The sequence below is a fragment of the Galeopterus variegatus genome, unplaced genomic scaffold (assembly GCF_000696425.1).
Source record: "Galeopterus variegatus unplaced genomic scaffold, G_variegatus-3.0.2 Scaffold5165, whole genome shotgun sequence".
In the NCBI taxonomy this organism is placed as follows: Eukaryota; Metazoa; Chordata; class Mammalia; order Dermoptera; family Cynocephalidae; genus Galeopterus; species Galeopterus variegatus.
This window is the reverse complement of record NW_007731276.1, coordinates 96,680-109,517: the sequence shown is the minus strand read 5'-3', so window position 1 is coordinate 109,517 and position 12,838 is coordinate 96,680. Positions and strand designations below refer to the sequence as shown.

General features: G+C 37.2%; 1 protein-coding gene across 1 annotated transcript in view; it reads right to left on the bottom strand.

The window, feature by feature from the left end:
• MYO16 (myosin XVI) overlaps positions 1-12,838 on the bottom strand; it is a gene marked incomplete at both ends in the record, with an annotated part of 268,499 nt that overhangs the window by 166,880 nt on the left and 88,781 nt on the right. Inside the window, one exon of the mRNA XM_008589028.1 lies at positions 5,524-5,676. Coding sequence (XP_008587250.1) covers positions 5,524-5,676 — 153 coding nt within the window. The remainder of the gene's footprint in view (positions 1-5,523; positions 5,677-12,838) is intronic.

Genomic DNA, 12,838 nt, shown 5'->3' with positions numbered 1-12,838 from the left:
TAGACAAGAGTTGAACAACTTTTTACCTAGTACAGTTGATCTTTGTGTGTGTGTGTGTGTGACCAGTAAGGGAATCAGAACCCTTGGCATGGTGTCGCCCGCACCGCGCTCAGCCAGTGAGCACACTGGCCATTCCTATATAGGATCCGAACCCACAGCCTTGGTGCTCCCAGCGCTGCTGTGCTCCCAGCGCCACACTCTCCCGAGTGAGCCACAGGGCCGGCCCTGATCTTTTCTTTTAGGTCTCCTAGGAATGTTTGTCTGTTAGCATATCAAATCTATCTTTTTGAATAAGGTAATTAATACTATTTCTTTACATTAATCTGTCAAATATCTTAATTCTTCACACCAGCTCAGTGCACTTTTAGCTATGAATACCATAAAAATAATTCTTTTTAGGAAGTGAAGAGATATATATTCACCCTGTAGTGATTTCAGTTTGCATTTTGACCTGAGGTTACCAAACCATAATACCAAAGACTTTTATAATGTCATTTCTTTAACAAATAGAAGGTCATTTCTTTTTGTCTTAAATATTTCAGTTGTTTTAAGCCCTTCAGAGTCTCCTACTGATACTGAAGAAAATCCAAAGACAACACACAGTTGTCTGAGTGCTGCGAAGAGAGAGATCACTCCCTTGCCACACACAGGGGGTAGAAGTTAATTATGCCAGCAATGGGAAAGACACAGCCCTGGGGGTTCCCAGACCAGAGGGCATTCTTTTGGAGCTATTGGATAACTATGACAGCCCTCTCCAGAATGAGAAACCGAACAGCCTCCCTGGGGAGGAAAGGATAGAAGGACAAAAGAACTGGAGAGCAGCCGTAGGAAGGAATTGGGAATGCCTGTGAAAAGCAAGTTCACCACCTCCAGAAGTCACCCAAGGTCAGCACTACCTGCAAAGACTTTCATTACCAATAGAAAAATGTTTTTCAATAAGGAAATTTGGAGAAGAAAGTCCCTTACTAGGAATACCAGCCAGCCCAACAGTCAGTTTCGTACAATACATGGCAAGAATCTCCGAGTGGCCAGGAACCCCATGAAGAGCCCCTATGAAGAGCCCAGAGGTGAGGAAATAAAGACGTATATAGCTCTCTACTAGGAATACCAGCCAGCCCAACAGTCAGTTTCGTACAATACATGGCAAGAATCTCCGAGTGGCCAGGGACCCCATGAAGAGCCCCTATGAAGAGCCCAGAGGTGAGGAAATAAAGACGTATATAGCTCTCCAAAATGGATAGCAAGAAACTTTAAAAGAAACAGTCTATTTGAGGAGTTTGCCAAGGACTGGTCCTGTCTGTGGTGTTTTTAAAATCAAGCAATACTTTATTTCAATTCATAGCAACCTATCTGCTAAAGAGTTAGTAAAATGTTGATGTCATGATAGTATAAGTGGTTGCCCGCATCTATCAATCTGCACAGCCTGTCGTGACACTTGCTCTCTACGTATCATTACATGTCCACACACAAACATCTACACAAGCACATTCAGACAAGCTCTTGATGTACAAATAGGGTATTTCAAGGCTGTCTCCAGGTACGTTCATGTTTCAGGGGCCGTGACCGACCTCCTCTTTGGGGGTGAGAATGTTCATTTGGTAAAGCATTTAATGGGTGTTTCAGTAATTCAAAGACAAGGCTTCAAATTAATGTAAGGGAAGAGATCAATTCATAAAGAGCTAAATAACTCTGCTCTAAAAAGCAAGATGACTTCTCCAAGGATAAGGTGGCTGGTTACTAGCAAGATTTTTTTTTAAGCATTATAATTTGTATTGTCTCCAATTTTTTTTTTTAAACCTTGTGTGTTATGTTTTCTGGATGTATGAAATAAAGCCATGAAAGAGTAGTGATAATCAGCCTTCTAGACTTTGAACACTTGCCACAGTGTTTAGAAAAGATAATAGGACATGGGAAATGAGTCAAAAGAAAAGGAAGAAATGATTTTATTTCTTTCATTAGTAAAGGTTTAGGAGAGGCTGAATGGTTCTATTGCATGTGAAACGTTATCATATGCAGTTTCAATTAAATGCCAAAAGGCATAAAATACTAGAGCACAGCAAAATGTACCAGACACTTTCAGAATTTGGTAAGAATCTGGATCAACCCCTCCCCTTGCGTAACACCAATATACAATCATTGAGATATGAAAATGGCCTATGCAAATATCTAAATGTTGGTGAGTAGTGAAGGATTATGGATTATTAGAAAGGAAGAAGTAAGTGCACTTTGTATTGTAGACTATATGCTTGCCTGATATATAAAGATTTACAATTTTTACAGACCAAACTGGAAGTTTCACCCTGGATTTGTGCAATATTTGCCAATTTCATGGGTGTCAGATAGAAATGGCAGTTAGAAATGCCCACCGTTATTTCCAACTCTTAGTGATGAGGTCCCACTATTGAAATAATCATTCCAAAGACAAAACCTCAAGGATGATAACCAAAGAGAGAAGTTCCTTCATTGTGAAGACCACTGCTTAGCAGTCAAGGACAGAGCTAAGATGAGGGTGGTGGGTGCCCGAGGCTTTACGTATGCAGTTAAGTGTACAGTCTTGCAAGTTTGAAGAAATTTTTAAACTTAAATAGGTAAATTAGGTACTATGGGTGTCATGATGAGGGAGGGCTTTCTTTAGGAAGGGGGCTTCTGCTGTAATTTAGAAAAAAGAACGTGGACAAGTTGGTAGAATAAACAAGAGTATGTTACAATATTAGAAAAATGCACAAAATAAAGCAGTTTAGAAATCTACCTCTACAGTAGCAGAGGGCAGAGAATGAACTATTGTGCTCTCCACATAGTTGAATGGTGTCTATTTTAAACAATGTTCAAGCGTCTAGAGAGATTATGGTAAATCCATATAATGTCTTCCCATATTAGTAAATAGGCATTGCTGTTTACATGAAGGGCTTTTGCTTATAGGACAAAGATATTGCATCAAAAATCTTTTTCATTGTAATGTAAAACAACTAAGAAAATTATAAACACCTGAAGATGCCCCCAGACTCTTAATTTAATCAAATATTACACATGTGTGTATACGTTTTTCCTGCCAATTTTTCCAAATTTGAATTTTTGAAACTTTGAAAACAAAAAAGATTCTNAGACTTTCATTACCAATAGAAAAATGTTTTTCAATAAGGAAATTTGGAGAAGAAAGTCCCTGACTAGGAATACCAGCCAGCCCAACAGTCAGTTTCGTACAATACATGGCAAGAATCTCCGAGTGGCCAGGAACCCCATGAAGAGCCCCTATGAAGAGCCCAGAGGTGAGGAAATAAAGACGTATATAGCTCTCCAAAATGGATAGCAAGAAACTTTAAAAGAAACAGTCTATTTGAGGAGTTTGCCAAGGACTGGTCCTGTCTGTGATGTTTTTAAAATCAAGCAATAATTTATTTCAATTCGTAGCAACCTATCTGCTAAAGAGTTAGTAAAATGTTGATGTCATGATAGTATAAGTGGTTGCCCGCATCTATCAATCTGCACAGCCTGTCGTGACACTTGCTCTCTACGTATCATTACATGTCCACACACAAACATCTACACAAGCACATTCAGACAAGCTCTTGATGTACAAATAGGGTATTTCAAGGCTGTCTCCAGGTACGTTCATGTTTCAGGGGCCGTGACCGACCTCCTCTTTGGGGGTGAGAATGTTCATTTGGTAAAGCATTTAATGGGTGTTTCAGTAATTCAAAGACAAGGCTTCAAATTAATGTAAGGGAAGAGATCAATTCATAAAGAGCTAAATAACTCTGCTCTAAAAAGCAAGATGACTTCTCCAAGGATAAGGTGGCTGGTTACTAGCAAGATTTTTTTTTAAGCATTATAATTTGTATTGTCTCCAATTTTTTTTTTTAAACCTTGTGTGTTATGTTTTCTGGATGTATGAAATAAAGCCATGAAAGAGTAGTGATAATCAGCCTTCTAGACTTTGAACACTTGCCACAGTGTTTAGAAAAGATAATAGGACATGGGAAATGAGTCAAAAGAAAAGGAAGAAATGATTTTATTTCTTTCATTAGTAAAGGTTTAGGAGAGGCTGAATGGTTCTATTGCATGTGAAACGTTATCATATGCAGTTTCAATTAAATGCCAAAAGGCATAAAATACTAGAGCACAGCAAAATGTACCAGACACTTTCAGAATTTGGTAAGAATCTGGATCAACCCCTCCCCTTGCGTAACACCAATATACAATCATTGAGATATGAAAATGGCCTATGCAAATATCTAAATGTTGGTGAGTAGTGAAGGATTATGGATTATTAGAAAGGAAGAAGTAAGTGCACTTTGTATTGTAGACTATATGCTTGCCTGATATATAAAGATTTACAATTTTTACAGACCAAACTGGAAGTTTCACCCTGGATTTGTGCAATATTTGCCAATTTCATGGGTGTCAGATAGAAATGGCAGTTAGAAATGCCCACCGTTATTTCCAACTCTTAGTGATGAGGTCCCACTATTGAAATAATCATTCCAAAGACAAAACCTCAAGGATGATAACCAAAGAGAGAAGTTCCTTCATTGTGAAGACCACTGCTTAGCAGTCAAGGACAGAGCTAAGATGAGGGTGGTGGGTGCCCGAGGCTTTACGTATGCAGTTAAGTGTACAGTCTTGCAAGTTTGAAGAAATTTTTAAACTTAAATAGGTAAATTAGGTACTATGGGTGTCATGATGAGGGAGGGCTTTCTTTAGGAAGGGGGCTTCTGCTGTAATTTAGAAAAAAGAACGTGGACAAGTTGGTAGAATAAACAAGAGTATGTTACAATATTAGAAAAATGCACAAAATAAAGCAGTTTAGAAATCTACCTCTACAGTAGCAGAGGGCAGAGAATGAACTATTGTGCTCTCCACATAGTTGAATGGTGTCTATTTTAAACAATGTTCAAGCGTCTAGAGAGATTATGGTAAATCCATATAATGTCTTCCCATATTAGTAAATAGGCATTGCTGTTTACATGAAGGGCTTTTGCTTATAGGACAAAGATATTGCATCAAAAATCTTTTTCATTGTAATGTAAAACAACTAAGAAAATTATAAACACCTGAAGATGCCCCCAGACTCTTAATTTAATCAAATATTACACATGTGTGTATACGTTTTTCCTGCCAATTTTTCCAAATTTGAATTTTTGAAACTTTGAAAACAAAAAAGATTCTGAATATGTTTTATGATATCATTCATCTTAGGAGTTATTTTACAAAAAATCAATTTTGTACATTGGGCACTTGTAACTGCCAAAAGGAGAGTTTTCACAATGTGGAGTAAACATTGGTGAGTATTTTAATATCAGAATGACCTGATATTTCTTTTCCTTTCAATGACCTGGTGATCCTTCAAATGTTCCCTCAGAAAAAAATATGTGCTTCTCAGTAGATTTTGAAAGATTTTAAGTACATTGCTGAATCTCACATATCAAGATATCTCAAAAATAAGGCCTCCTGAAAGAAAATTTTGTCTTCAATAGATTTCAACGCATGTATTCTGTTAAGTATCTAAGTATATTATATGCATACCTGGAAAAAAAAATCCAAAACTCCAGCCTGGTTACCAGGAGAATATGCTGTTTCCATGGTAACTCCCTCTTGGACACATTCTGTTTGCTCGTGGAGAAAAAGCAGGTCATTGATATAGTGGTGCATCTTCTCGTTGGTGATGTTGACACAAAGCTGTTGTGGGGGAAGAAAGAAAACCATTCACGAGATAACACAGCACTGCGTATCCGCTCGTTCAACGACACAGTTGCAGGTGGTGAAACACTGACTCGGGAACGTTCTGCGTCCATTTAGTCTATCAAGGTAAACCCTGAGAAGTCAAAGAGTTTCCTTTCCTATTGTTTGACATCATATTGCCTGACTATGCAATTTAACGTGACTATTTTAAAAACAACAAAAAGTATAATTACAGCATTAACTTACACATACTGAGCTGCAAACATATTTGAGCAGTTAAAAAATATTTCCAAAAGGAAAATGTGTTTGGACTCTGCTTAAGAAATGAAGGTAGAAGAAGCGGGGTTTATCACGAGATGGCAGAGACACGTGATGGCTTTCTTGTGTCCCTCATTTCTGGTTGTACGTGGGTGATGGGCAAGAAGGAACGTGGGGTTTCTTCCAGAAATAATAACAAGTCTAAGCATTTTATTGTAGAAACTATTTTCTTTATCAGAAAAGTGTCTATGTTCCTCCGACTATCGAGTTTTCTCTTCCCACAAGATATTCCCACCGAGAAACAAATGTTATTTCTTCATCTTAATATCTTAATTTCTTACATAAAAACATAAAATTTTCTTTATCCTATAACATCTTCAAAAATGAAAAGTAACTCAAATCTAACCAAAACGAAATCTGATTTCCTCTCTAGGATACTCCCAATTTACTGCTTTCCTTAGTATCAAAAACCCACAAAAGGCTTGTCTTNGTACGTGGGTGATGGGCAAGAAGGAACGTGGGGTTTCTTCCAGAAATAATAACAAGTCTAAACATTTTATTGTAGAAACTATTTTCTTTATCAGAAAAGTGTCTATGTTCCTCCGACTGTCAAGTTTTCTCTTCACACAAGATATTCCCACCGAGAAACAAATATGTTATTTCTTCATCTTAATATCTTAATTTCTTACATAAAAACATAAAATTTTCTTTATCCTATAACATCTTCAGAAATGAAAAGTAACTCAAATCTAACCAAAACGAAATCTGATTTCCTCTCTAGGATACTCCCAATTTACTGCTTTCCTTAGTATCAAAAACCCACAAAAGGCTTGTCTTGATTTATTATCTCAAATGCTTCTCCCCTTCTCTCTGGAAACCACTCTAATGAAACCTTTGCACTCGTGCCTCAACCTCAGTCCTTCTGTGGACGTCACCAGCGATGTGTGCATTTCCATATCCAGTGTTGGATTCCCCGCATCCACGGCCTGGGACCCCCAGCCATCCTGGACAGGGCTGGTTCCTCAGCTTCCTGGGCACTTCCTCGCCGTCTCTCCACCAGCGATGTGTGCATTTCCATATCCAGTGTTGGATTCCCCGCATCCACGGCCTGGGACCACCAGCCATCCTGGACAGGGCTGGTTCCTCAGCTTCCTGGGCACTTCCTCGCCGTCTCTAAGGATGCTGTGCGCTCTGTCCTCCTTCCACTCCAGCTGTCTCTCCTCTATCTCCTTAGATTGGAGGGTTCTGGTCCAGGCCTGGGGTTCAGTATCTTCTCTACCTGCCCCCAATTTCTTCCCGAGCTCGTTCGGTCTCATAGACCTTCGTGTTCCCACATCCACGCCCCCTACCACTGTCGTACGAGGTAAAATCCAGATAAAGATGAATCATTTACATAGATGAAAACAACTGATAAGACATTTCCAAAAAAATCAGATCTCATCTGCGAAGGGAATGATATCTAGGATTATATTCAGTGTGAAATATCCTGTATTCATATAAAGAAAATGCCAAAGCTTTTGTAAAGAACATATGACTGAAATTAAGTCACCAGAAAAAAGAAAGATCTCCCTGAATTTCCCTTCTTCGTGCACCCCAGATCTTCTCCAAGTGTGATGGTATCATAACACTTGTGAAGTAGGCATCCTATTCCCTCTACTGGGAGCTCATGTTGTCTCTGTCGCCCATGTAACAGCGTCCCTTATGTCAGCGAGACAAGTCACCTTCCCAAGTGACCCACACCAGAAAAGGTTTAATTCTCCACATGGGAGTTTGCACCTACCCATAAGGGTGTGGCTGTTAATGGATTGAGAATCACATGCACATAGATGGAAAGGGGCATTTTCTTCCAGATCCCTATTAAGGAGGATGGAAGATTGTGGGATTATAGAGGCATGAAGACGCCTCACGGGGAAACTCCTTAAGGGAAGAAATACTGAAAGAAACATGTCAGAGCGCAGAACACTGGCCAGAACACTGCTCAGCACAGTCTGTGCTGAGATGAGACTGATTTGCCGTAAAGTTCTATTCTTTACTTCTTGACTGGGCCAGGATTTTGTGAGCAAGTGTACATGGCTCAAACATCTTCAGAAATTAGATGATTAAAGAATGAGAGGACTGTACCCGTGTGGGGAACCATGACTGAGCAGAGGTGAGAAAGCTGAAAATTTAGTGGGTCTTATGATCTGATGTAGTTATTTTAATGATGAGTGTACATGGACTTTTTTTCATTATTAATATAATAGGCAGGGAATAATGTTATGGTGGAAATATAATAAATAAAATATTAAAGCAATAACTTTATTAAAAATAAGATTGAAATGCCATATACTGACACACGAACGATAACAAAATTATTCTTAGCTCCCAGTCAAAAAATGATGCTCCTTGGCTACTGACCTTTCCAATTGCTTTTCTTCCAACTCTGATTTTACAGGAAAACATGGTTTCTGTAAATTCAGTGATCAATTCCTTTCTGTAGACTATTTCTGTAATGTTTTCTATTACAAAATAAGATCTAAGTTAAAAATAAAATAACCTGGCCACCTTGTTCTTGTCTTAGAAGTCATTTTAAAACCTCAAGAAGACACCAGAATTTATTTAAGCTTGGAATCTCTCAACTTCTTCCCCAATTCCATCCATGATCACTGGAATTTCTAGAATTTTCTCCCTTCTATCTTCTTTATCTAGTAATTAACTAGAATGTTTCCCTCTCTGCTTCTTGACAACTAGATTCCATGAGATACATGCAAAGGTGGAAGCTCTTTAAATTTAAAGCTAAATGCTTCTTAGATAAACACTTTCAGTGATCAATTGTTTTAATTAAAAATATAGTCACTTCAGATGCGAACATACCATATAGGTCATTTAACTTTACATGTGTTGTTGTTAAAGCAAATGTGATTTGAATATGGCTACAGACCAACAAATTCTGCATATTATAATTGGCAAAGGGAAGGACAGCTTTCAGTATTTAAAAATCAGATGGAAAATATTTTCTTTCTTGTAGTGGATCCAGTCTAGTATGTTCATCTCCATGTGTTATTCCATCAAAACTAAGTGATAACAATAGTCCCAGATCTTCAAGATTAGGTTCTATGTTCATCTTATCCTACAGTGTATAAATCTCCAGTAATGGTTTTGCATTTTCTATAAAACTATATAGCATCTATCCACAATATTATTCCTACTGTTAAAGTAATACATCTACTCGTGGATTTCATTTTAAAGATCAATGAAAAATAGAAATTTATAAAGACTGTTGTTAGGAAAGAAAAACTAAAATTTTAAAATTAATTTCACTTTGCTTGAAAAATAATATTTTGGTGTGTTCCGTCAATCTAATAATTTGTTAAGCTTCTTTAATACTGATGTAATTTTTTTTACTAAAGAATAATAAAAACTATAAAATTATTAAAATTTGGTGTATTTATTCTAAATGTACAGAAAAAAATGATACCTTTTATGGAATGGAATCATTAGAAAAGTTTTTTTTTGATTCTGTGATATGTACAATTGTAACTTCTCAAGTTTTTTGATATTAAAAAATGCATCTAGTTGTGTAGATCCTATACCTCTGCAGTTTGATTTAAAAGTGTTTATGAATAGTGAGCTTAATCAAATGTCATCTATTTTAGAAAACAGATTGCTGAGAAACAAATGTCAAAGCCATGAAAAATAGGTGATGTCTGTTACTGCATAAAGCAGTAAAGAAGTCTGATGAAGAATTCCAGGGAAAAAAACTCAATGGCTGATTACCTATTGTACAAGAAATATCCAAATTATATGACCCTTCTGATTCCCTTCATTTTGAGTCTCATCAAAAATATTCAGATAGACGTAGATGTCTCTAACATATTTAATAGAATTCTCTTATTTTGCACTCAGAATAGTCTGCAGCTCTGCATTAACAAAAATTACTTTTGATGACAATCCGATGAAATCCTCTTGCTCTTGACGGTCTTATGGCAGACCTTATCCGTAGAGTTTTGACTGACTTGAGCCTTTTCATAATAGAAAAAATAGATATTTTCATGATTTTTACTAAATTGAAAATTGGCTTCACTGAATTGATCCACTGGTTTAATCTACATGGTGAAACCAAGTGAGAACGTAGACAAAGCCATGATAAACAAAAAGAGCTGGAGGGGGCAGGTCTTATTTTTCTCCCTTGTTCCAAAAAAATCTAAAGCAATCTGACAAACTTTGGCTAACAGAAGGGATGTGGCCTGTGCTGCTGGATGAAGCAACCCAGTTCATTACTCTCCTGGTCGAAATGATTTTTTTTTCCTCTACTGGACTTCGAACATTTTTAAGCTGCAGTGTCCTGTGGTAGTTCATTTTTGTGACAGTGGGGTGACCTTTACAATATACCTGAACCTTTGATTGTATATCACGTTCTTTGCATTCTGGAGAAATAAGGTCTTAAAGTAATGTATTAAAATCCCATAGGGAAAATTCCAGCTTGATGTGTAAAATGCGTAGCCTGTGGCCTGATTTTCAACTTGTAGCTTTTATTACAGGGATGCTTTCTGAAACTAAATCTGTATTTGCATTTCTAACAGGGGAGAGCAGCACTAGTGGTAAGTGAATCACTGGGAATAGACACAGTCCAAAGCAGAATGTTCTTCAAAAATCATTTTGATGTGCACATTAAAATGTTTCACCAAAAGTTTGTCTTTCCCTATATGTAAATTGTTCGAATCACTTATTGCTTAAACCAAAGTTAAAATATAGAAGTATGAGAGTACCTCAAAAAGTTCATGCTAAGATTTGTATTATCTTTTAGTTTCATTTTTCCAGGAACTTTTTGAAGTGCCCTCCATACTGCAGCATGAAGTTCAAAACTGCTAGGAAATGTAGCTAAGGTTAATATGTCATCCGATGTCAGATCTATACTTGAAAACAGGGAAAAATCTATCCCACCATCCAAATGGTGGCTGAAATCATGGCCAGAGCCTCCTTATTCTGGATTCATTTTCACTGAACTGCCTTTGTGTGTGTAAATGTGCATTTGAGGGTGTGTTGAACACAATCATAAAAAGACAAAGTGAAGATTTTTGCAATCAAAGTAATTTATATGTCTAGAAGTATAAATCCGCATCAGTAACTGAGAAGATCACGGAGTTCAATGCAAAATGATCATGGTTTTTGCTTTTTAACTCTACCCATCAGAACTGTTTTGGGTTCATTAGAGCTGCAGGTATTCCTCAGAGTAGACTTGAATGTGGGTGAAAGGTGAGCATTTATAAGTGGTAATGAATAATTATTAGGTGACTGCTTAATTAGTATGTACCCTTCTCTAATTAGAAGGCGTGCTTGTACATTAAGTGCCTTACTGACTGGTTTAATAATAAAAATTACGCACCCCTTGAAAACATTCTTTAGCAAGAGAACCTTACTGCTTATCCAGATGGCCCGTCATCCGTACTAACGACAAGCTTAAATTTCCACCAACTGTTCTCCTTTTATTTTTATTACTCCGTGAAATATATCTAAAACAAAAATATAATAGAGCATGGCATATACATCACAGAATTAAAGCAGGAGATTAATTAAAGCTGACTCCAGTTGAAGGCAGAGCTCTAGACATTAGACAGTGATTCTCAATTTCATCTGCATTTCGGAATTAACTGCGAAGCTTTTCTAAAAAGGAGATGTCTAGGCTTGACCCCAAACCAATTAAATTGGAGTGGGGCCCAGGCACTGATTTATTTTAAGAGCTTTCCAGGTGATTCTAATATATAGAGATGATTGAGCACACTGATACAGATGGTGGGACATTGAATACACAATCCATTAACCAATTTGCTCATCAGTTAATATATACAGGTATATATCATAAATTAATGTGTCTGTGTGTGTGAGAGAAGGAGAGAAAAAAAACAGAGAAGGCAGAAATGATGTTAGATTTCAGATCTTTGTTACTTCTCAAGTATGTTTAGCAGAACACTAACTGTATGAGACATTAATAGATATAGTCTAAAAAAAATTAAATAAGCAGAAGCCTATTGGGGAAAGACTGAATTATTCAGATCTTTGTTACTTCTCAAGTATGTTTAGCAGAACACTAACTGTATGAGACATTAATAGCTATAGTCTAAAAAAAATAAATAAGCAGAAGCCTATTGGGGAAAGACTGAATTATATTAATGAGCTTCTCTGCAGGGCTTTTCAGGGCCTTTAATGCGTCAGGTGTATTGTAAACCTCCAACTTCCCTTTGAAGACTACCTTGGGCTAAGCAGACTGCTCTATGAATGAATCTAGACGGCATTCTCCAAAGAAATCAATTATCCCTGATTTTGATACATGGTTTATGAAATAGCAGGTGTGGGGGAGGGGGAGTGAATTTGGTGAGGGGACAGCATCTCGTTTGTTTCAGTTTTAAAATTCTGTAATTTATTTTGTCTTCTCTGAACTTCCTATTGTTGTAGAGGCCTTTCTTTTCTACCATTCTTGTTTGAGAAAGGTCAAGTTGACTTTTTTTCTAGCACCATCTATCTTACTCTGATAGAGAGTACTACCTCTGCCAATAATCTGACCTTACTTTTCAAATAGAGGACCTCCCCTCCTGGAGTCCTACTCAGGACCTTCAGGCTGCAAACAGGAACGGAGCACATGCCCTGGACCCTGCCCATCCCTAAACCCGGTCCGGGCTTCTGTACTTGCTTGTGTATGTCTATTGGTTTTATTTCTACTTCCCCTTCCCCTTCCCTTCTTTTTATGGTGGGTTATAGTTTCTTAAAGGAACCAGACATCTTTTCCTTCTCTAGTTTCCCTTTGATATTTTAAAGTCAATGTATATTTACAGATCTTAAGCAAATATAAATGACAGTAACTTCACATACATAAAAACATCATTTTTATACAGATAAAAAACACTTTCTCCTACAACTTTTTTTT